At 58.7% G+C, this 20,811-nt stretch overlaps 1 protein-coding gene across 3 annotated transcripts in view; it reads left to right on the top strand.

The window, feature by feature from the left end:
• The window catches only part of CAPZB (capping actin protein of muscle Z-line subunit beta), a 97,285-nt gene that overhangs the window by 75,602 nt on the left and 872 nt on the right, over positions 1-20,811 (top strand). For 2 of the 3 annotated variants that reach the window (XM_040988008.1, XM_040988006.1), the window contains exons 5-8: positions 11,229-11,370; positions 12,276-12,392; positions 17,501-17,566; positions 17,875-17,951. In XM_040988008.1, the coding sequence (XP_040843942.1) occupies positions 11,229-11,370; positions 12,276-12,392; positions 17,501-17,566; positions 17,875-17,951 (402 nt within the window). Of the gene's footprint in view, positions 1-11,228; positions 11,371-12,275; positions 12,393-17,500; positions 17,567-17,874; positions 17,952-18,646; positions 19,951-20,811 lie in introns of those variants that run through there. The other variant, XM_040988007.1, reaches the window with a different exon arrangement.

Here is a 20,811-nt window from a genome sequence, read left to right as displayed (position 1 = left end):
AGTTAATTTTAGTGGGTGTGCAATTGATTGAAATCAAAGCTTAATGAAGGCCAGAGTTCGGGAGTGGAAGAACAGGCCAGCAAGGCATCTTGTGTTCTTTCTTGCTTTGGGTCTGAGATAATCTTCAAAAGCTTTCATTAGCCTCTCTGATCAGCCCTGCATGTCTGGAAGAGGTTTGCAGAGTGAGTCATGGCGGGTGTCCCGGTGGCAGCACCAGAAGCCACTGGCTCTGGAGGGGTGTCACCATGCTTGGGAGTGCTGGGGGTTCCCACATGCTCCCCTTCCCCGTTTCCACCTGCCCTTGCTGGGATCCTGCTCCCTGCACTCGCGGCAGGCGTGTTTGTGTGTGAGAGACGGTGGTCACTACAGGCTCCTGGGGCCTTGGACCTGCAAACGTGCAGGTGCCTTCCCTGCCCAGGACTTCCTGGCTCGAGTCTCAGCAGCCGTTGCCAAAGCAGGGAAGGATTTTTGGAGGAAGCTGCCAGAATCTGGGGAGAAGTGGCCGACGTGGTAGCAGGAGGCTTCCAAGTCCCAGGCCGGGGTGCATTGGGGAGAACCTTGGTTTGTGTTTGTTCATTTGTTTAAGATTTTATTTTGTGTGAAAGGCAGAGTGGCCCAGATGTGTTCCGTCAGTGGTTCACATTCCTGTCAGGCTGAAGCCCGGAGCCAGGAACCTCCTCCAGGTCCCCCACATGTGTAGCAGGGGTCCGAGTGCCTGGGCCCTCTCCTGCTGCTCTGCTTGGTGCATAAAGCAGTGAGGGGATCAGAAGTGGAGTTGCTGGGAATCGAACCAGTACTCTGGCAGGAGCTGCTGGTGTTGTATACCACCACTGGCCCCAGGAGCTTATCTCCCCTCTGTTCTTCCCCTGTTTGCTGACTGGCACTGGGCAGGTGAGCTGACCCCTCTGGGCCTGTGTTCCTGCCTGGCCATCCCTCGGGGCTGGGAGCTGCTGCTCTGCTGACCCCTCACACCGCCAGCGATCTCAGGCTGTAACAGCAGCAAGATCCTGTTGCTCATGTCACTTCCTGAGTAGATGTCCGTGTTCTTTGCACTCGTGGCTGTAAGGCTGTTTGAATGGCAGATCTGGCCAGACAGTGGGCCATGTGGTGTCCCCAGCCATGCTACAAGCCTGGGCATCTGGTTGTGGTTCTGCCTGACGCAGCAGGAGCCTGAGCATTCCCTGGAAAACAGAGTCGATGGCACCCACATGGACTGCTCACCAGCAGGGAGGATGCCCAGGGTGCTGGGTCACTCCCCAGCTGCTCACGGATGCTCTTGGATCCAGTCCTTGTGCTCTGCTTTGAGTTGGGCTGATGAGGTTCACATGAGAGCAAGTGGCAGCAGGAGCCAGGCACTCGACACAGTTTGCTCTGAAGGAGCAAAGGCTGGTCCTGGAGTGGGGACAAACAGGGGGAGCACTTGAGATGGGGCAGCCCAGGATGGAACTGCAGGTGATTGGCGAGGACTCGTGTCATGCAGCAGGGTCAACAGAGCCAGCCCCACAAATGCTGGCTCTCAGAAGACTTGCTGGGATGGAGTTGAGCCTGGCAGGAAAGCCACCTGGTGCCCTGTTGGAGTACCTGACTCAGCTTGCTGTCAATACGGGAGGCTGCAGTACAGGAGACCTGGATTGAGCTCTGGGGCCTTGGTTCCTACCAACCCCACGCGTTAAAAACAATTGTCTCTGCAAGGCTGGGCTCCAGGAGCTTGAGTCCTCTTGCCTCACATGCACAGCGGGCCTTCCCTCTGGGCGTGTGCACTCATTGTGTGCTGGGGGAGGGAGCCACCCCTGCCCCTTCCTCGGGCTTCCCCTGCGTGTCCTGTCCTTCACCTGGATTTGCTCTGTCCTTTCATTGTAGTTTGTCTTGGTTGTGCTTGCACCTCTGTCCTGAGTCTGTCACTTGGAATCATCGAGCCGTGGTGACCTTGGGGATGCTGGCACAGCTGTGTAGCCTGACCAGCGGGGTGGAGGGAGTGCATTCATGGGACTCCAGGTGGTGAGGTCTTAAGGTGGTGTGGTGAGGGAGTGCAGCTGGAGCAGGCTGTGCCGGTGGGGTGTGGTGCAAGGCCCAGGTGCCAGCCGGCTGCCACTTCCAAGGAGCCTGGGACCTGGAAGTTCCCTGTCCTGGGAAATCCCCTGAGACACAGTTGGGAGGTGGGACGCACTGGGGAGCAGGGCATCGAGGGCTGGGGAAAATAAGGTCAAGATAAGAGTGAGCTGTGGTCTGGAGCTCGTTGGCGGCACAGCTAGTGTCAGGGTGTCAGTATGTGCTTTACTGTGTGTGTTCAGTCATGCTCACAGAGTAGCCCAGGTGGACCCACCCCTCTGCTGGGAGCTGTTAGTGGGAGACCCAGGCTTGCTTCCCTCGTGTTGTTTCATGTTGTTTCTGTTGAACGGGGGAGCTGGACCTGTTGGAGCCTTCTCCACCCTTGGAGGAGTCACGGCGCCTCTGCTTCCTGTTCTCCAGGGTGAACCCCAGGCCTCTGCTGCATCTGGGTGGGGGTCCCCTCTGCTTCCTGTTCTCCAGGGTGAACTCCAGGCCTCTGCTGCATCTGGGTGGGGGTCCCCTCTGCTTCCTGTTCTCCAGGGTGAACCCCAGGCCTCTGCTGCATCTGAGTGGGGGTCCCCTTTGCTTCCTGTTCTCCAGGGTGAACCCCAGGCCTCTGCTGCATCTGGGTGGGGGTCCCCTCTGCTTCCTGTTCTCCAGGGTGAACCCCAGGCCTCTGCTGCATCTGGGTGGGGGTCCCCTCTGCTTCCTGTTCTCCAGGGTGAACCCCAGGCCTCTGCTGCATCTGAGTGGGGGTCCCCTTTGCTTCCTGTTCTCCAGGGTGAACCCCAGGCCTCTGCTGCATCTGGGTGGGGGTCCCCTCTGCTTCCTGTTCTCCAGGGTGAACCCCAGGCCTCTGCTGCATCTGGGTGGGGGTCCCCTCTGCTTCCTGTTCTCCAGGGTGAACCCCAGGCCTCTGCTGCATCTGAGTGGGGTCCCCTCTGCAGTCTCCAGAGTACCTGAAGAGGCTTACATGTTGCTCCACCCCCCATTGGGAGCCAGAATGGAAGCACCCACGCAGGTCCTCCCTCAGGCACATTTAGGCTGCAGCCCAGGATTTGGTTGTTTGGGCACGCCTTTTCTGGTAAGAAAGCAGAATGAAAAAGAGGAGGGTACAGAAAGGAAGTTTGTTTATGAACATGACCCCTCGAGTTGGCATCAGGGCCTTTGATCCCTCTGCAGCCGTGTGGCAGTCACGCTCGGGTTGGTGCAGTGCATGCAGTGGGTGGAGCAGGGAGTGGCTCGCTCCTGCACTTGGGCCGCTTCATCCTGCCAAGCACTAATCTGCTCTGGCAGTGTGATGGATGCTCCAACGGCACTAGAGACACACCTGCAATCCCCACGAGCTGAGAACCTTCTAGAACCCCAGTGCCAGCTGCTCCGGCTACACATGTCCTCCTCCTCTGCTCTGGCAGTGTGATAGATTGCCGGCAATCTCCACGAGCCCGAGGACCTTCTAGAACCCCAGTGTCGGCTGCTCTGGCTGCCCGTGTCCTCCTCTGCTCTGGCAGTGCATGTGCAGAAGCCCAGGCCACCTGGCACGGAGGTGGCACAGCACTCTGAGACCAGCTGTGCAGCATCAGCTCTGTGACGTGGCCAGTTTGCTCAGTGCTCCGAAGAATGCGGTGCTCCTGACATAGACTGTGTTCTCAGAAGTGGCTACTTCGCAGAGTGTCTTGGCCCCACAGACCACACGGAGGAAGGAGCTGGGAGGATAGGCCTGCCCCAGGAGGCGCGGGGCCAGGGGGGTGCCGGGGGTGCCCAGGCTGTTGAGAGCTGGCGGATTGGTCAAGTCCCAGACTAGATCCCCTAGCCACGCTGGCAGCCATCCTGCTGCCTGGTCCTTGGAGAAGCCGTTGCCCTTCCTGCTGTGAGGAGTAAGCCTTGTGAAGGGAGCCTGTAACGAGCTGCAGCTGCACCCGGTGGGCGCTGCGTGTGCAGCTGGCATGAGGCCACACATGCCAAAGCCGACTGGAATGTTTGCTCAGGGGTCTTTGCACCTGTGTGTCCTGGGAGGAATTTCCGCAGATACCTGTCCCGCATCCACAGGCAGATGCTGGACACTGGCTGTAAACGGTGGAGAACAGCTGCTCTCAGCACGCAGACGGTGATCAGATTTCAGTGTGGTGTCTGAGCTTGCCAAGTCCGGCCCCTGGGGCTGTGGGCACAGCACATGTGGCTCAGTCGGCAGCGCTTGGGTTTCAGGCGAGAGCACCCCAAGGTCACCCTTCTCCCTCTTCAACTCAGAGAGAGACACTGGCACAGGGGTTCTCGGGTCCCCCTCTTCAACTCTGCAAGAGCAAGGGCCACCAGAGCCCGTGTGGGGAAGGGGCTGCCCTGGCCAGCCTCGTGGTGGTTTGTAACTGAGGGCAGCTAGACTGTGCAGAACCACCGGGCAATTTCCACGCCCTTCTCCAGGACATGAGTCCACTTTTTCTTTTTTAAGATTATTTATTTTTATTGGAAAGATACAGAGAGGAGGAGAGACAGAGAGGAAGATCTTCCGACTGATGATTCACTCCCCAAGTGAGCGCAACATCTGGTGCTGTGCTGATCCGAAGCCGGGAGCCAGGAACTTCCTCCAGGTCTCCCATGTGGGTGCAGGGTCCCAAGGCTTTGGGCCATCCCTGACTGCTTTCCCGGGCCACAAGCAGGGAGCTGGATGGGAAGTGGAGCTGCCAAGATTAGAACCGGCGCCCATAGGGGATCCTGGTGCGTTCAAGGCGAGGGCTTTAGCTGATAGGCCACTGTGCCAGGCCCAAGTCCACTTTTTAACATGGCCATTTGGGGAACAGCAGAGGCAGAAGGAAGCTGGGCTGCCCTGAGGGGAGGAGGCCCAATGTGAGAGGCTGACCAAGCCGATTGGAGATTTTTCTTCTTCCTGGGACAGCACTGGTCTGTTCTCACCCCGAGTGCCTAGTGCCTCTCTGCCTGTGAGGGAGTGATACTCGCCTCTGGTTTCACACTCCTTCTTCTGATTGGAGGACCACCAGCAAACATGGGCCTTGCCATTTGCACTTGTGCCCGTAGCGCCTCGTGTCAGAGCTCCCCTGGTGCTTGTGGCCAGCTGGGACCTCTGGGTGCAGAGCCGTGTGTCTGGTGCCGTCAGAGCATCGCTGCCCTCGTGCCCTCAGAAGGGTGTCTGGAGCAGGCAGGTGGCCCAGTGGTCCAGATGCTCGCATTCCGTATCCACAGGCCTGGGGCCAGGCCCTGGTTCTGGCCTCAGCTGTTCCGTCTTCCTGACCTGTCCTGCGGCGGGTCTGTGATGGTGGCGCTGGCTCACGCCCACCCGCGTTGAGGTTCCAGATCCTGACTTTGACCCTGGTCCAGTGCTAGGCTTAGCACATGTTTGAGGAATGAACCAGCAGACAGAATGTGCTAACTGACACTCCTGGGAATTTTTAAGTTAGAAATACGTAAAGAAGGATGTTGGCCACACTACGTGCATTGAGGAAGGAGAGAATAACCACGGTGTGGGGCTGAAGATGGGAAGGCCAGGAGAGGGAGAAGCTTAGTGATGCCAGAGCCATCCCGAGCTCTTAAAAGGCCTGGGGCGGGTGGGGTCGAGGGCAGGCATCCAGCCCCACAGTGAGCCACCAGTCACTGGGCTTGTGTCCCAGCCACAGCTCCCACCCCTGCACTAGCCTTCTGCCAGCACAGACCCCAAGTGGCAGCAAGGGATGCCTCAGGGAGCTGGTACATGCCACACAGGGTGAGACCTTGCAGTCCCAGCTCCTAATTCTCCTGGCCATTGTGGTCATGGGAAGCTCCTTGTAACTAAAAGAGAAGTGTAGGGGGATGTGTGACCCATCAGGTTATCCCCCACTCTGCAGCCTGTGGCCCACCCCTGAGCTCCTGGATTGCGTCCCAGCTGCTCTGCCTCTGATCCAGCCTCCTGCTGATGTGCGTGGTGGGTGATGGTCCAAGGACTTGGGTCTCTGCCATCCGTGTGGGAGACCCAGGCTGGGTTCTAGGGTCTTGGCTTTGGCCTGGCCTATTCCTGTCTGTGGTCGGTGTTCAAGTGAAGCAGTGGGTGGAAGATCTCTTTCTCTTTCAAATGAAAAATGAGGAGAAAAATGTAAAGTATTAAAGGATTCTAAGAGGAAAGGGCAGTAAATAGGCAAGTAAGAACAATTGGAGTTGATCGAATTAGAAATGTTTACCTTAGAAGTGGCAGTGTGTTCCCCCTCACCATGTGTGAGCCAAGCTCTGACGGCTGCTTGGAGTCTACCCCGTAGGGGCTCTGGGGGTACCACCAGAACCTGGGGACCAGAGCTGGCAGCTCAGAGCCGGCTGTTTGTTCAAATGAGAAAAGCAGTCATGGTTGCCAAGTTTGTCCTCTTGCCTTTGCCTGACTTCATCTAAAGCCACTGATGGAAGGGGACGCCCTTTCCAGCCAGCATCTGTGGCTTCCCTGGTGACCCCCGCACTGTCCTGGGCCTGTGCATCAGTATGGCAGAGCCCCCAGCCTGAGGTGCACACTTCCCAGGTCTCTTAGCCTGGCAGAGGTTACTGCCTGCTGGTAACCCCAAGGCCTGTGTGTGTGAACCCTGGAGCCAGAGCTCATGACTGGCAGTGCTGCTAAGCCCTGCTCCCTGCAGCTCTGTCCTGTCCTTGGTTCCCTGGCAGAGGGATTCAACATGGAATACATGCACTGAAGGGGGCCCTGGGAGTTGGGACAGGAGCTGTTCTCCCGGGAGGCAGTTCTAAGGCAGGAGAGGGGAGAGCCGGCCTCAGGGCCGTCACAGCCCCGCTTCTCTGCTGGTGCTGGCCCGGGAGGGCTGGACAAGGCCTCGCTATAGCCGGATCCCCCAATGAGCTATGTCTTCGGGCTCTCACACACCCTGGCTTCAGGCATTCCACAAAGCCCACGGGACTGGGAGCTTTCGTCCCTGCTCTGGTGTGGACACTGTGGTCTGTTACCTTCTGGCTCCACAGTTAACTCAACTGTGGTTGAGGCAGTTAGCAGTCCCAGAGACAGTTTTCAGGGAGGTCGGGCCAGAGCTCTGTGAAGGGAGATTACTGAGCCGCCCATGCGGGGCAAGCTGGAGGCTGATGGAGCTTCCTGGCAGGGGCCATGCTGACCCACAGACAGCCCCTCTGGGAGGGTGACCCCTCGCGAACCAGGCCTCTGCGTTACGAGCCTGCGCTGGCCAGTCATTCCACCTGCAGATTTTACATGGCACAACTTCAGAGCCGACCAGAGTGGTCCGTATCGCTCTCATCCCAGCCTCCTGAATACTCCGCGGTTGACTTGCCTTCAGAAAACGTCTGCCTTGCCTGATCAAGCGTTGAAAGTGACCAGGTTTGCTGTGGGTCAGTCAGCATGTGGCTGAAGGAGTTGGCCTTTGGGGACGCCAGCAAGGTCCTGGCTTGTCCCAGGTCTGTTGGTTACTCCGCCAGCTCCCCACGTCCCTGGCCCCTAGTACTTGTCAAAAGGCACTTGTGTGCGGTCATTCCAGACTGTCCGCTGTCGTCCTGCTCACAGCACCTGTGTGAAACAGCTCATTCAGCCTGCCGAGCAAGTGTGCTGATGTTTGCCTTGCCAGCTGACTTTCCACTGGGGTGAAAGGCCTGACTAGGTCATGCTGTCCCCTGGCCAGTGACCCCCTTCTGCTCCCTGACCCCCAGAGAGCCGGGACCTGTAGGCTTGCTCCTCTGTAGCTGCCCGCAGCTGTGCGGGCTCTACGTGCACGCGTGGCCTGCCGGGTGGTGGCAGCCTCCGTGTTAGCTCACAGGCCGGTTCAGGTGCTTCCGTGTGTGTGCTGTTAGCTCTGGCCAGCGATTCCTCCGTTGCCTTCATGTGGTTTCAGACATCTTAGCACATTCTTAGGATGCCCACAAAGGCCTTTATGTAAAAACTCATAAATACAAACCACATCAAAATTATTTTTTTCCTTGCTTCATGTCATTATGATCAAAGGACAGTAGGTAAGAACAGATTTTCAGAAGGCCATTACGGTCCCGCTTTAATGAACGCCTCACGTGCCGAGGAGCAGCGTGAACGTGCGCTGGAGGGGCCTGTGTACACCTGCAGCTGCTACCCACTCCCACCCGAGGCTGCTGCTTCCACTCGTTCCTGGACTGCAGGTCCCTTCTTGAGTGGCTGTGCTGGGTGGCCTGTCCCCACAGGGCCAAGTCTCAGCTTGTTCTGTCTTACCTGGCAGGGAGCTCCTACCAGAAGGAATGGCTCACAGGTGACTTCCTGGAAGTCGGGGCGGCTGAGGATTAGTGGGCTGCATAGTGCAGGCCTGCCCCCGTTGCTTCGAACCGTGGAGGAAATTGGGGCTGCACAGAGGAGCTCTCAGGTGCTGTGCCAGGAGTGCAGCGTGACCCGGTGCCTGCCTGTGCCCGAGGTTACATAAAACAGCATCTGGACAGGGAGTTTGGAAAAGTTCACCGTGGCAGGATAGGTTATGGATGGCGTTGCTGGCTTGTAAGTTTCGTTTTTCATAGGTCCTTGGTTTCCGGAAAGTCCGTCCACAGGGAGGACGCAGTGAGTCTGTGTTTCTTCTCATTTGTCTCTTGCATTTTGAAACTTCAGACCTGGTCCACGTGGCCCGAGGGGAAGCCAAAGGTGCCGGGAAGGAGCCCTTGGAGCAGGCGTCAGACCTGGGGCGGGGGCTGGGGAGCAGAAACGGCCAGTTTCACTTCATTCCCTTGCTTTCCTGTGAGTAGGATGGGGTATGTGGGGGAGTGAGCACCTGGGTCATGGGTGCTGCGCGCCACCAGCTGCCATTCCCCAAGAGGGGCTGCCAGGCTTCCCGGGCCCCTCTGAGTTCGCCTCCAGGGCAGCCTGACCCTGGGACCCCCCCAGGTGCAACGCAGGGGCACAGGAGAAAATACGTGAGCTCCAGCCTTTGTTCCAGAATAGCCCAGGGAAAGGCGGCACCCCAACCTGTCCTTTCCAGCACAAGAAAAGCTGTGGTTTTTCAAGTTTTTCACTCTTTTGATGTGGGGCACTTGCTCTACCAGCAGACTGGGAAGGAGCCAGGCTGCCTCTCCCAGGCAGGGAAGGCCTTGGCAGCTCTTCCGTGGGCCACCCATGCCCGCTCCTTTGTTACCTTGTGACCCCAGCACCCCAGTGAACAAGCCGGCGGGGCCCTCATCTGGAACTGACCGATCGTCGCAGCCCCGTGGAGTCTGGCAAAGTGGCTATTGTGTGCCAGCTCCCTACAGGCCCTGACTGCTTCCCTTGCCTTGCTCTGGGGAAGGCTAGCCTCAGGAGAGAGCTGGAACAGCGGTAGCCATCGTGCAGGTACGGTCCCTGGTGCCCACTGTTTGCTGCAGATGAAGGATGCCCTGTGCTCTGAGCCCTGCGTGTGTGTCTGTCCCCTCATTCAGGTGGTACTTCCCACTTGCTGTTGTCTCACCAACACGTGGCCCAGCTCAGCCCCTTGAGACCTGCAGCTGCAGATGCTCACAGCGTTGCCTGCTCTCCCTGCTGCCTGCCGCGTGGGGGCACTGGTGGGCCTGCAGGGGAGGACTGGCAACCGGCAGCCTGAAGAGTGAGCCCCCTTGAACGCTGCATGGGTTAGAGGCAGAACGTGCCGGAGCTGGGGCCCCCATGTTGTGACCGTGGTCCCGACAGTCCTGGTCTCATCATGCTGTAGCTACAGCTTGCATCTAGCAGGTGCTGCCTTTCCACAGTTGAAGTAGTGTTACGTAAGGTAAACGGCGCCCTCAACCTTTGATCTCAGGACACATGGGCTGCCACCAGAATCTGCAGGGGCTCAAGTTCCTTCCTGAAAAGAGCAGTGTGTTTGCTCACAACCTATACACATCTGGCAGGGGACTCGGTAAACCGTCTCAAGGTGACGTGGCCTGACACGGTGCAGAAGACGTGTTCGCCTCTGTGCTGCGTTGTTCAGGCAATGATGGCAGGAAGATCATATGTGTTGCATTCAGTTATTGTCTTTGTCCTGGATGCATCTGGTTGTGGGAGGCCAAGTCCGAGGATAAGAAGTGGCATCTGTGACACGGAGGGCCTCTGTGCCTACCTTGGCATCCCTGGGGCCGGGAGTATCATCGTAACAGCTCTTTTGAGACACAGTTCAGACACCTGCTGCGTTTTAGCCTTCCACTTGACTGGTGAGCAGAGCCGTCCTTTGTCCAGGGTCTGCTTCCCTGTTGATGGTTGATTTACTTCTCCTTTTTGTTGATGCCCACGTTCACCCAGCTGGCCCTCCAGCAGCACTTAGCAACCCCCTGCTGGGCAGACAAGGACATGCTCAAGAGCTTATGGGTGGGATGCTACAGTTGGGGCCAGAACCCCACTGTGGGCCCTGGGGCAGACCTGCCCACTGGCTGGGTCCGAGGTCCTGTGCATCTGTAGATGCTCTTGTGGCAGCCTCTGGAACAGAGGTGGGAAGTGCCCAGTCCACGGCCCGCAAGCCGTGGAAATCCCACAAACAGACTTTGAGCATCAGTCGAGGTGGACAGTTTTGTGTGGCCTGCAAATGATGTTACGAACACCCAGATGACCCTTGGCAGGAGAGAGCTCCAGGCTGTTCTAGAGTGGTGTTGGTGCTGTGGGACTGAGAGAGGGTCAGAGAGGCCATTGGGCATTGCGCCGAAGACTGTGCTGACCACGAGAGGCGGGAAGACCCAGGACCACCACCCCACAGCCTCCCCACAGCATCCTGATGGGCCGCTTGGAATCCCACCAAGTCTTAATTCTCTGCTCTTTACTTTTTCTTGTCCATTTTGTTCTTGATTGGGGATTTTTCCCTGTTGATTCTGATGGGAAGAGGAAGTCCCATTCTAGGCTCAGCCCTTGGTTTGTGGTGAGGGTTCAGAGCCTTCCTTTGGCTCTGGAGAAGTTGGGTGCTGTGCCATTTCCCTTTGTCCTGAAAAGAGTTACCCATCCCAGATTGTGGGAGCCGGAGCAGGGCGACTGACCCAGCAGCCATGGCTGCCTTGGCTGCCTGCTGAGGTCCGGCACTGCACTGGAGTATGAGCCCTGAGAAGATGGTAGGCATGTCAGAACCCAAGAGCACGCAGCCCTTGTAGCACTCCTGCACTGGGGCCACAGACACATAGCCAGAGTCCACCCTGGGCCAGCGTGGGAAGGGTCGCTCGTAGTGGATGGAGAGGTGACTCGGTGCTGTGGGGCAGCCTGGACTGGCTCTCTGTCCCTGGCTGCACCTCTCAGGGGCACGGGGCCCTGTTTCCTGCAGGTACTTTGAAGGCGGTGTCTCGTCTGTCTACCTCTGGGATCTGGATCACGGCTTTGCCGGAGTGATCCTCATAAAGAAGGCTGGAGACGGATCCAAGAAGATCAAAGGCTGCTGGGATTCCATCCATGTGGTGGAAGTGCAGGTACAGCCCCGCGGGAGCTGGCAGCGGGCTCTGGGTACAGTGTGGCAGCAAAGTCCCTCTTAATGGGATAGGAGGGCAGTCACTGATAAAAACCCCTGTTAATTCTTCTAAGTTCCCCAAAGCCATTGGATTCAGATAAATCAGGACTCTTTGCTTACAAGGTCCCAGATACTTAAAGATACCTCATTACGGATCCAGTCCTTTCAAAACCACTTGGAGAATGGGCGTCTGGCACAGAACTTAGGTTGCATGCATAGGACGCAGGAAGCAAGGGTGCCAGGGAGCACGGGGTGCCAGTCCTAGCTCTGCTGGTGCACACCCTGGGAGGCAGCAGGTGATAGCTCAAGTTTTTAAGTCCTTGACACCAACGTGAGAAACCCAGAGTAAATTCCCAGCTTCTGGCTTGGGCCTGGTGCCCTGAGGAATAGATCTCACCCACTCCATCTTTCTACTTTTCAAATAAAGTGAAAATAATGAAAATATTTGGAGGAGTATCTCTGTCTGCTTCTGTCTCTTTTCTCTCAAGTGAGAGACCAAGGTAGTCTTCCAGCTGCTGTCTGTCTCCGTGTTTACAGCAGCCTGGGCTGGACTGGTCAGAGCCAGGAACTGGGACTCCACACAGGGCTCCCACGTGGGGGTCAGGGACGCAGCCATTAGAGGCGTCACTTGCTACCTGCCGGGGGCGGTGGATTCAGAAGCAGAGCCAAGGTGCCATCTAGCTCAAGGCCCTCCGGTTACAAGGGGTGGGCATCCCAGGGCCCGTCCTGGTCACCGTGCCACAGGGCCACCCCAGTGTCTGCGACAGTGGGAGGGACGTTTCGAATGCTGCTGACCTCAGGGGAGACCTGGAGCTCCCCTCAGCTTGTTGCACCCGGATTGTGATCTCTCTCATGCTTTCCCCCTAGGAGAAATCCAGTGGTCGCACAGCCCACTACAAGTTAACCTCCACGGTGATGCTGTGGCTGCAGACCAACAAATCCGGCTCGGGTACCATGAACCTCGGGGGCAGCCTGACGAGACAGGTAGTGTCTCCGTTCACAACTGGCCGCCTGTGCCCGTGGGAGGTGGCCGCTCGGGGTACACACCATCCCACCTGCTGTGTAGGCCAGCTCTGCATCTGCCCACGAGCGGGGCGTAGCAGTAGACACCTGCCATCTCCCAGCCTGTGTCTTGCCGTAGCGGGTGTGGCTGGGCTGCCTCACTCCTGGGACTGCGCTCCCTTGGCCCGGGAGCTTGTTAGACACGCAGAGATCCCAGCCATGTGCAAGCTGGCCCCTCAGACTTCTCCTGACATCCGCTTTTGATACTCCTCAAAGCTTTAGCACCGGTGTTAATACCCTTGGCAAGCTCCTTCATCTCGAGTGAGGGCCTTCACCTGTGCCAAGGCAGGGCAGCTGGCCACCTGGGGGCGCGGAGGCCCAGGCCGAGCCCACCAGGCCTGCAAAGGAGGCATGCTTCACCACCCACAGCCACCATATTGGCAGCGGTGCCGTGGCCTCTATGTCCGGAGGTAGAGCTGTCTCCTCCTGTTTCACTCATGCCTGCTTTCCAGCACAAGAATTCCTTTTACCAGCATAACTTTTTTTCAGTAAGATAATTGTACTTTTAGTTGCAGCTGATAGAAAAAATACCCCAGAGCAGAAAGGATCCGTTTAGTACCTCTTTGAAACAGGTTTGTGTTCCATTGATCCAAGCCTCATCTGCATGCATTTGAGAAGTAGCCATGCAGACAGAGTTCTGGGCCCAGCATCCCGGAGGCACGAAGCCTCCACTCCCCACACCGGGTCACACCGGCCAAGGCTGCCCGGGCCCCTGGCCCTCCTTGCCTGGCCTCTGGCCCTCCTTGCCTGGCCCCTGGCCCTCCTTGCCTGGCCTCTGGCCCTGAGCTTCACAGGATGGAGCCGGTCCTCTCGGAGAGGAGGCGGAGGGCTCTTATCTCCTGGGGGCTGGTGACTGGGGAGGGGCAGCCAGCTCTGCCCCGGATTCCCCTCCCTTCCCCAACTCCCGCCACCTGGGAGAGGGTGGAAAGTTCTCACTCTGTTTCCGGAGCCTGCTTCCTGCTTCACTTACTGCTCTGTGCTGTTTATAGCTCCACCCGCTCCACAGTGACCAGGACAAATATTTAATCCTTGGCCTTCCTAATAGTTTAAATCAGAGCTGTCAGCCCAGGGCCAGGGCTTGGTTCCGGCTGCTGAGCATAGCGGCTGCTGCCAAGGCAAACTCAGGCCTGAGGAGTGGCTGTCCTCAGCATACCCTGCGGGCCCCTCAGCCCTGCTTGCCTCACCTGGGTTCTTGGGGGCTTTACCAGGGGAACTTGGTTTTATCCTTGCACTGATGGCCATCGTGTAACCCATGTGAGGTGCGTGGGGGCTGGGCCCGCCTCCAGCGTAAGTCACCTGCTACAGGGATGGGGACGTGCACGTTCTGAGCAGGGGGCTGTGTGTCCCAGGCTGGGCCTTGGATGGGGATCAGGAGGTTCTGGCAGGTGGAGCACTCCTGGGTGGTGGGCAGCGGGGAGTGGACACACTCAGCAGTGAGGAGGCAGGTTAGCCAGAGGCAGAGCTCCGCTTCCTGAGTTCAGTGAGAGGCAAAGCTACGTTTTGATCCTAGGTTTGTCTCCCCCCAAAAGCCCCCTGCTTTCTGCCACACTGCCTTTTTGGTCTTAGCCTGTCTCTCATGCCTGACGCTCAGCAGGTGCTGCACTTCAGAGGGAAATGGAGCCCACGGCTGCCCAAGCACTGTCCCCAGCAGCTGCCCTGGGCGCAGGGTGCTAAGTGGCACCTCTGCGTCTCTCCTGTGGCTGCCGTTGGCTCCTGGAGGTGGTGAGCAGGGCTTACCTGCTGTGCGTTTTCTGAAGGCAGCCCTGCCGGCTGGCCCGGGACACTGGCTGAAGTCTGTGGCTGCCGGGGGGCCTGAGGGCAAAGAGTGGGTCAGTGGGAGGCAGGTGCTGGCCTGAGGCGGATGATAAGATTGAGAGGTGCCCGGGACAGGAGGGTTCTGGAGGTGTGCACGTGGTCATGATGGCCCCAGAGCCTCTTGCTGGAGCTTGGTCCTCATGCAGTCCTGGTGGGGCCCAATCTGAGGCTTTTCTGCACATGCCTGGCCTCGTCGCCGCCTCCCCAGCTCACGTGCGCTGCTGCAGGAGGGAAAACCGTTGTGTCTTAGGCATCTTCTTTGTGGGCCCGGCCAGCCTGCAGGCCTGGTGGGGGCTCAGGAGTGGGCAGGCAGGAGGGGCCTGTGGTGAGCTGCTCCCGGAGCCCTGGCAGGAAGGCTGTGCAGCAAGGCCTCGCGCACTGGGAAGGAAGTGCCACCGAGAGACCGCTTCTCTGTGTGCTGGCACCCGGCTGGGCACAAGCGGGCTGGAAATCTGAAGAGAGACAAGGCTTCCCGTATGAGGAATGTTCTCCAGATGTTTACTGCTTCCTTAGAGTCTAAATATTTGCAGTGTTTTGTTGAGTGGGAAGCTCAGGCCCGTCTAGCGACCCTGCTGTCTCCTGCCCCCAGCAGTGGGCACCCAGTGGTCCTAGAGCAGCTGAGTCCATAGCAGAGCCTAACAGTAGGTCGCTGCTGGGCATGCCTCCTGCAGCCAGGCTGGGCCCTTGGGTGTATGTTCGTCAGGGGTGGCCCCACCCCTTCCTTGTGGATGTGAGGACCAAGGGTCCCTGGGGCATGGTTGTGGGAGGCCCCCTAGCTTCCGGAGCAGTTCGGTTTGGGCCATTTGGCCGGTGACTAGAGTTGTTGAGAGGGAAAACTGACATGGAGCTGTGCCCCTCACTCTAGAGTTTGGGCCCCAAAGACAGACGCCCCCCCCCCCAGGTATGTGTGGGCTGCACAGGCTTGCCTGGTTAGGTGTACTAGTAGGAAAATAAGTAGAGGGGCCTCCTGGTCCAGACCCTGGCCCAGCTGTGTGCCAGCTTCCCTTCCCTGAAACCCACCATAACATCTGTGCTGAAAGATCCTTTCGGGGTAGAAATGAAAAAAAACAAAACTTTAAAGAATGGTGGATGGAGCGCACAGACACACCCCATCGTCACACGTGCTGACCTTTGTCTTAGCAGTGAGGTTTACTGAGAAGTTCCAGCAAGCTCCACCATCTACTGGGGTGGTGGCGGTAACAGGCTTGGAATGGAAAAGGGAGTGGTTGTCACTTTGATGTTCATGGGCATTGTCACCACTGCTGTTTTGTGGGGACCTTTAGGGGTCTCCCAGGATTGAGACTCCTCGGGATCACTTGCCAAGGGGTGGAGGGCAGAGAAGCCGGTCACTGCGGCCGCCCATGGCCTCTCCATCTTGCCCAGTCTTGCCTGCCCAAATGCCTCGAGCTGCTGAGGCTCAGACTGTGCAAGGCTGCGGTCACCACCCCTCTCTGTTAGCTGGGCCCCTCTGGTCGTATTTTGGGCATGGTGCCCTGCCACCTGCGGTGTCCGTCTGCAGGATAATGGCCTGCAGGGCCCCATCCATCCTGCTGGAGCACCCAGTTCTTCGCCTTCTCCCCATCAAGGCGCTCAGACGCTTGAAGTGGGTGATCTCCAGCTTAACTGGCCAAGCCAGGTGGAGCCCTGCGTGAGGCTAGCGCCCTGTGGAGTGCCACCCCTGCCCAGGGCACAAAGAATGGCTGAGTACAGGCATGCTGCAGTCGCACAGAAGCTGCCAACACAGCCACAACTCCTGCCTCGTGAAATGATCCAGAACCCCCTAGACCTTGCACAGGAACTGCCAGTCAGTCGTTCCCCGTCTTGCACTTGGTGAGGTTAACGTCTGAGTGAACTAAGGGCCTGCTGTGCATCACACCCGCTGGGTGTCACAGGCCTGGGGAAGAGGAAGAGCAGGGGTGCTGGGGTCTGCCAGGGCTGCACTGACAACTCACCTGTAAGCTTGGCTGAGGCCAAGACAGTCAGATGGCTTGGGAGCTGCTGTGGTGCTGGGGGTGCATCTGAGCGCCCCCCCCTTCTGGGTGATCTGTGCATCTCAGTGCCTGCCGCTGGCCACAGGATGCTGACAGCTCTCTCAGCCTCCCCTGGCACCCTTACTAGCATCAGGAACTGCTGGACGATGGCACGACGAGGCCCCTGGGCCTTCCCTGCCTGAGCTGCAGCTGCAAGGGCTGATGTCCTGGCACAGTCCGGGACCCCCACTGCATAGTTGTCTGTTGTCAACCCAGTGTCCCTGTTGCAATGGGAAGTAAGAGTGCCCCAGTGGGCCCCACTGGTCCCTGTGACCTCGCTAACAGGTGATTTTTGAGCGCTGCCACAAGTGATGGCCTAGGTGTTTCATTTCAGGCTGGCCACTGTCGCCCTCTAATGTCCTTGTGTCTGCGCACCATCATGTTCCAGGACCTACTGATTGGCAGCTGGGCTTGCTCAGCCCTGAAGGCTGAGCTATTGACCATGCTGGACTTCTCACCTAGCTCTACTCGCCCAGTGAGTCCACAGGTGCCTCCTGGCTGGCTCGGGTCTTCCTTCCCTGGCCAGATGAGGACAGGTGATGGTTGGCACCTTGGCAGCCCGTTCCTAGCCTCTGAACACCCCCCCACCACACATCGGCCTGTCCTGCCGCTGCTGTTCCTGCCATTTGCTTCTCGGTGACTGGTGTACACTTCCATTGATTCAAGTGGGGGCAGGAGTGGGCACACATGCTCAGCCTGCAGCCAGCAGTGGTCTCCCTCCCTCTCTGCCTCTCCCCGCAAGACCCTGCACTGTGATTACTGAGCTTGACCAAGCTGGTGTTAGAAGCTCAGCTCACCTCAGCCCTCTTAATTCTCCCACCCCCAGAGATACAGGCTCTGAGGTCTCTGGAGTTTGACCTTGGTTCTGCCTCTGGGTGACCTTGGGCGGATCTCTCAGTCTGTGTGCCCTTGGGCAGTTCTCCACCCCAGAGGCTGCCTCTGTCGTTCACAGGCCCTGTCCCTGTCCCTTTCCGCCCTTCCTGCTGTCAGGACAATAGTGAAACCCACTCCCCTGGAATTGGGGCTGGGGCTCCAGCAGGCAGGGCTGTTTAGAACCTGACATTGAAGTTGTCACAGTGCTGCCAGTGGGCACCATCGGCTTGTTGGTGGAGGTGGCGGTTGTTGCACCACCGTGCCCAGGAGCCCTGGCTGGCTCTGACGTGCAGGAGTGTTCTGTCTTTGCAGATGGAGAAGGATGAGACCGTGAGTGACTGCTCCCCACACATAGCCAATATTGGGCGCCTGGTGGAGGTGAGTGGGCCCTGTGTGGGCACAGCTTGGGGGGCTTCCTGGAAGCGGTGTGCCACACAGTTGCTGCTTCTCTGCTCCACTCCTTGACTCTAGCACAGTTCCAGTGTGTGGGGCGGGGCTCTTGGGGTTACCCCCGCTGTTGGTGGAGCTGGAAGGAAGGCTGAGAGCCAGTGCTGTGGCTCAGACCCGGCCACCATACCCGGGGACAGTCGAGCGCTTGGAGCACAGCTGTCATAAGAAGCAGTGCATTGGGTTGGGTTGGCTTTGGCTGGCCAGGCCCCACCGCCACTGACTGACCTCCTTCCCAGGACATGGAGAATAAAATCCGGAGTACGCTGAATGAGATCTACTTTGGAAAAACAAAGGACATTGTCAACGGGCTGAGGTAACGCTCCCGTGAGCGCGCGTGGGGACCTGCAGCAGTTGGCAGCGTGGCCGCCGGGTCGTAGAAGGGGCTGAGGTTGGAAAGCACTTGGGGTGCATGGTGGCCTGGGCTGAGACTGGCCCCCAAGTCAGAAGAGTGCGGTATCCCCTGAGCCCAGAGTGTCCACACTCCCCAGCCCCACTGGCCTGGGAGGCTGGTGGTGCCAGGGCAAGGCAAGAGGCCAAGGTCTGAGGTGAATGTTGTGTGTGTGTGGCCAGCCCCTGGTCCGGTCCAAAGGTCCCACAGACAGGTTGAACAGCCACGGGGATGTCCACCTGGTGGGTGGGTCTGGGAGCCAGGTTGCAGGCAGTTACCCAGCTGTGCTCGCCCTGACTTCCTGCCCCGCCTGGGGCAGCCTGTGCTGGGTCCCTTTGCTTCCTCTCTCTGGCCTCGGTGCGGTAAGAACCCAGGGAGTGCAGTGGCAGAGCCCCCCATACTCCTCAGGGCCCAGGCCTCTCCCACCACACCCACCAGTTTTCCCAGCAGAGGCTGGGCACTGGGCCTCCACAGGGGTACTAGTGACGCTGGAGTATGCTCCCTACCAGCTGGGACCTCAGCAGGGGGTCGCCCCACACAGTCCCCTGCCCTGGGCCCTCGGTCTCCAGGCGCCTGTGCCCGCATTCTTCCTGCTCCTCACCTCCGACTGCTCTCTGTAGATCTATTGATGCTATCCCTGACAACCAAAAGTTTAAGCAGTTGCAGAGGGAGCTTTCCCAAGTGCTGACCCAGCGCCAGATCTACATCCAGCCTGATAATTGAACCGATCCAGGTACCCTGCCTGATGGGCATGAAAGCCTCCCACTAAACAACACTCACCAACCTGCCGAGACCCGCCCTCCGGCTGTCTGTGCGCCCGGTTAAACCTTCACTAACCCCTGTGCGCTGTCGGCTGCTGAGCGGCCGCATAACACGTCTCGGCCGACCTAACAGACACGTGTGTTCACGTGTGTGATGTGTGGTGTGCACTGGACAAGGGACAGGGTTGTCCGGGCCTGACTTGGTGCCTGGAAGAGCCGTTGCCGAGGACTGACATGTCCAGCAGAGGCTGCCTGTGTGCACCTGCCCTGAAGGCCCAGAGCCAGGCCTGGGCCCTGCCCTCTGCTCCCCAATCCCCACATGCCTCAGGGGAGTCCCTCGGGCCTTCCCAGCAGCCAGTCCCCGGTGGTGACTTGGGGACTTGGGGAGGGGCAGCTGACTTGGAAGGGGGCACCGTACTCTCCGAGGCTCAGGATGAGTGCAGGGGTGGCTCAGTGATGCCCCTCGGGACCAGCTGCTGCCAGAGTGGCTGGGGTGCCTGGGACAGCATCCCTCCCCTCCTTCCTGATGGATGGGGAACTGGCTGATTTCCCTTGGTAATGGCCTAGGACCTTGACCAGAGTTTGTGATTACACACAGATGTAGAAAAGCAATCCACTTTTCTCAGGAGAGGGCAGCAGGGCTCCTGAGGGCTCCCGAGGCCTCCGCACCTGGCCCAAAAAGGGCCCGGTGGGGGCACTTAGGGCAATGGCCAGAGCGGCTGCTCAGGCAAGAATGGCGCTGTTTGTTGTCATCACAGTACCCCCCACCACATGCAGCGCAGAAAGCCAGGGCCAGCGGGGCGCCTGTCTGCCCCATAAACTCAAGGGACCCCTGCTCCTCACGGCCTTCCAAGTTTAACTCTGTCTCTAACCTGGTTCTGATGCAGAGCTTTGTCCTGCGGGGTGGAGTTGGCTGGACATAGCCCAGGCGTGGCATGCTGCTACTGGGGTCCCTGTCTCCTGGGAAAGCCAGTTATGCCGGGCCAGAGGCTGCTGCTCTGTCCATCACATCAGTCCCCAACTGTGACAGCTCCCCAGCATGAGGCTGGGCACAGGGGACAATGGGGCTGCCATACTACCCTGTCTGGGTCACACAGCGGGAAGGCAGCATGTGTCACCAGCAGGTGCCTCTGCCTCTGCACGTGGCTCTGAACTTGTCCATGTCTCCCTCCACAGCTTCCCCCAGGTTCAGTCTGGGTGCCCCTGCCAGGTTCAGTCTGGGTGCCCCTGCCAGGTTCAGTCTGGGTGCCCCTGCCAGGCCCCTGTGCGTGTGGCAGGCAGTGTTCTCTGTCGTCTTCCTTTCCTTTCTGTGTTTGCTGTTCGCCTGCTAGCTGAGGCCCTCGCTGAGTGTCCCGGCCCCTGCATTGCTCTCGGCAAGCTCCTCCCCTCTTCCTCCAACTTCTAGGCTGTTAGAAAGCTGGGGGTGAATTGCTAACTTCGTGCTGGTTAGGCAGCATGCTGAGGACAAGTGACAGGGACCTGCCAGGGTCCAGGTGCTCATCTGTAGGCTGTAATGTGGCCCCTTCCCCTGGGACACACATGCGGGAAGCAGCTGGCCAAGTGTGCAGCACCCACGTGTGTTAGCTGTGTGTGCCTGTTGGAGTGTTCCCAGTCACATTAACGTTGTCCCCCACCCTGACCCCAACAAGCCCGAGGGGCTTCCTGGGCTGCCAGTGCTGGCCACATCACTGCTGGCACTCAGGGGCTGGCTTGCATAGACTCTTGGTCCTGGAACATTTGCCAGTGGTGTCCATATGTTGCCCTACCACCCCGTGCTTGCAGGACATAGAAGTGAGCCTCCTCTGGGCAGCAGGGGTCCTCAGGGGGTCCCTCCCTCTTAGCCCCTGGCCTGAGTCCCCTGCCAGAGACCCAGAGAGCTGCCTGGAAGCAGATCTTGGGTGCCACTGGCTGCTGTGGTCAGAATCAGCCCAGGACACTGTCCCTTGAGCTCACTTGGAATCTCACCTCTGCAGCTGATCAGAGGGCTGTGGGTCCCCGGGCTGATGGGGGGTGGGGGACACGGG

The sequence above is a fragment of the Ochotona curzoniae genome, unplaced genomic scaffold (assembly GCF_017591425.1).
Source record: "Ochotona curzoniae isolate NIBS_2020 unplaced genomic scaffold, NIBS_Ocur_1.0 contig_4792, whole genome shotgun sequence".
Lineage (NCBI taxonomy): Eukaryota > Metazoa > Chordata > Mammalia > Lagomorpha > Ochotonidae > Ochotona > Ochotona curzoniae.
Note: the sequence above shows the minus strand (reverse complement) of the source record. Positions and strands in the feature narration are given on the sequence as shown.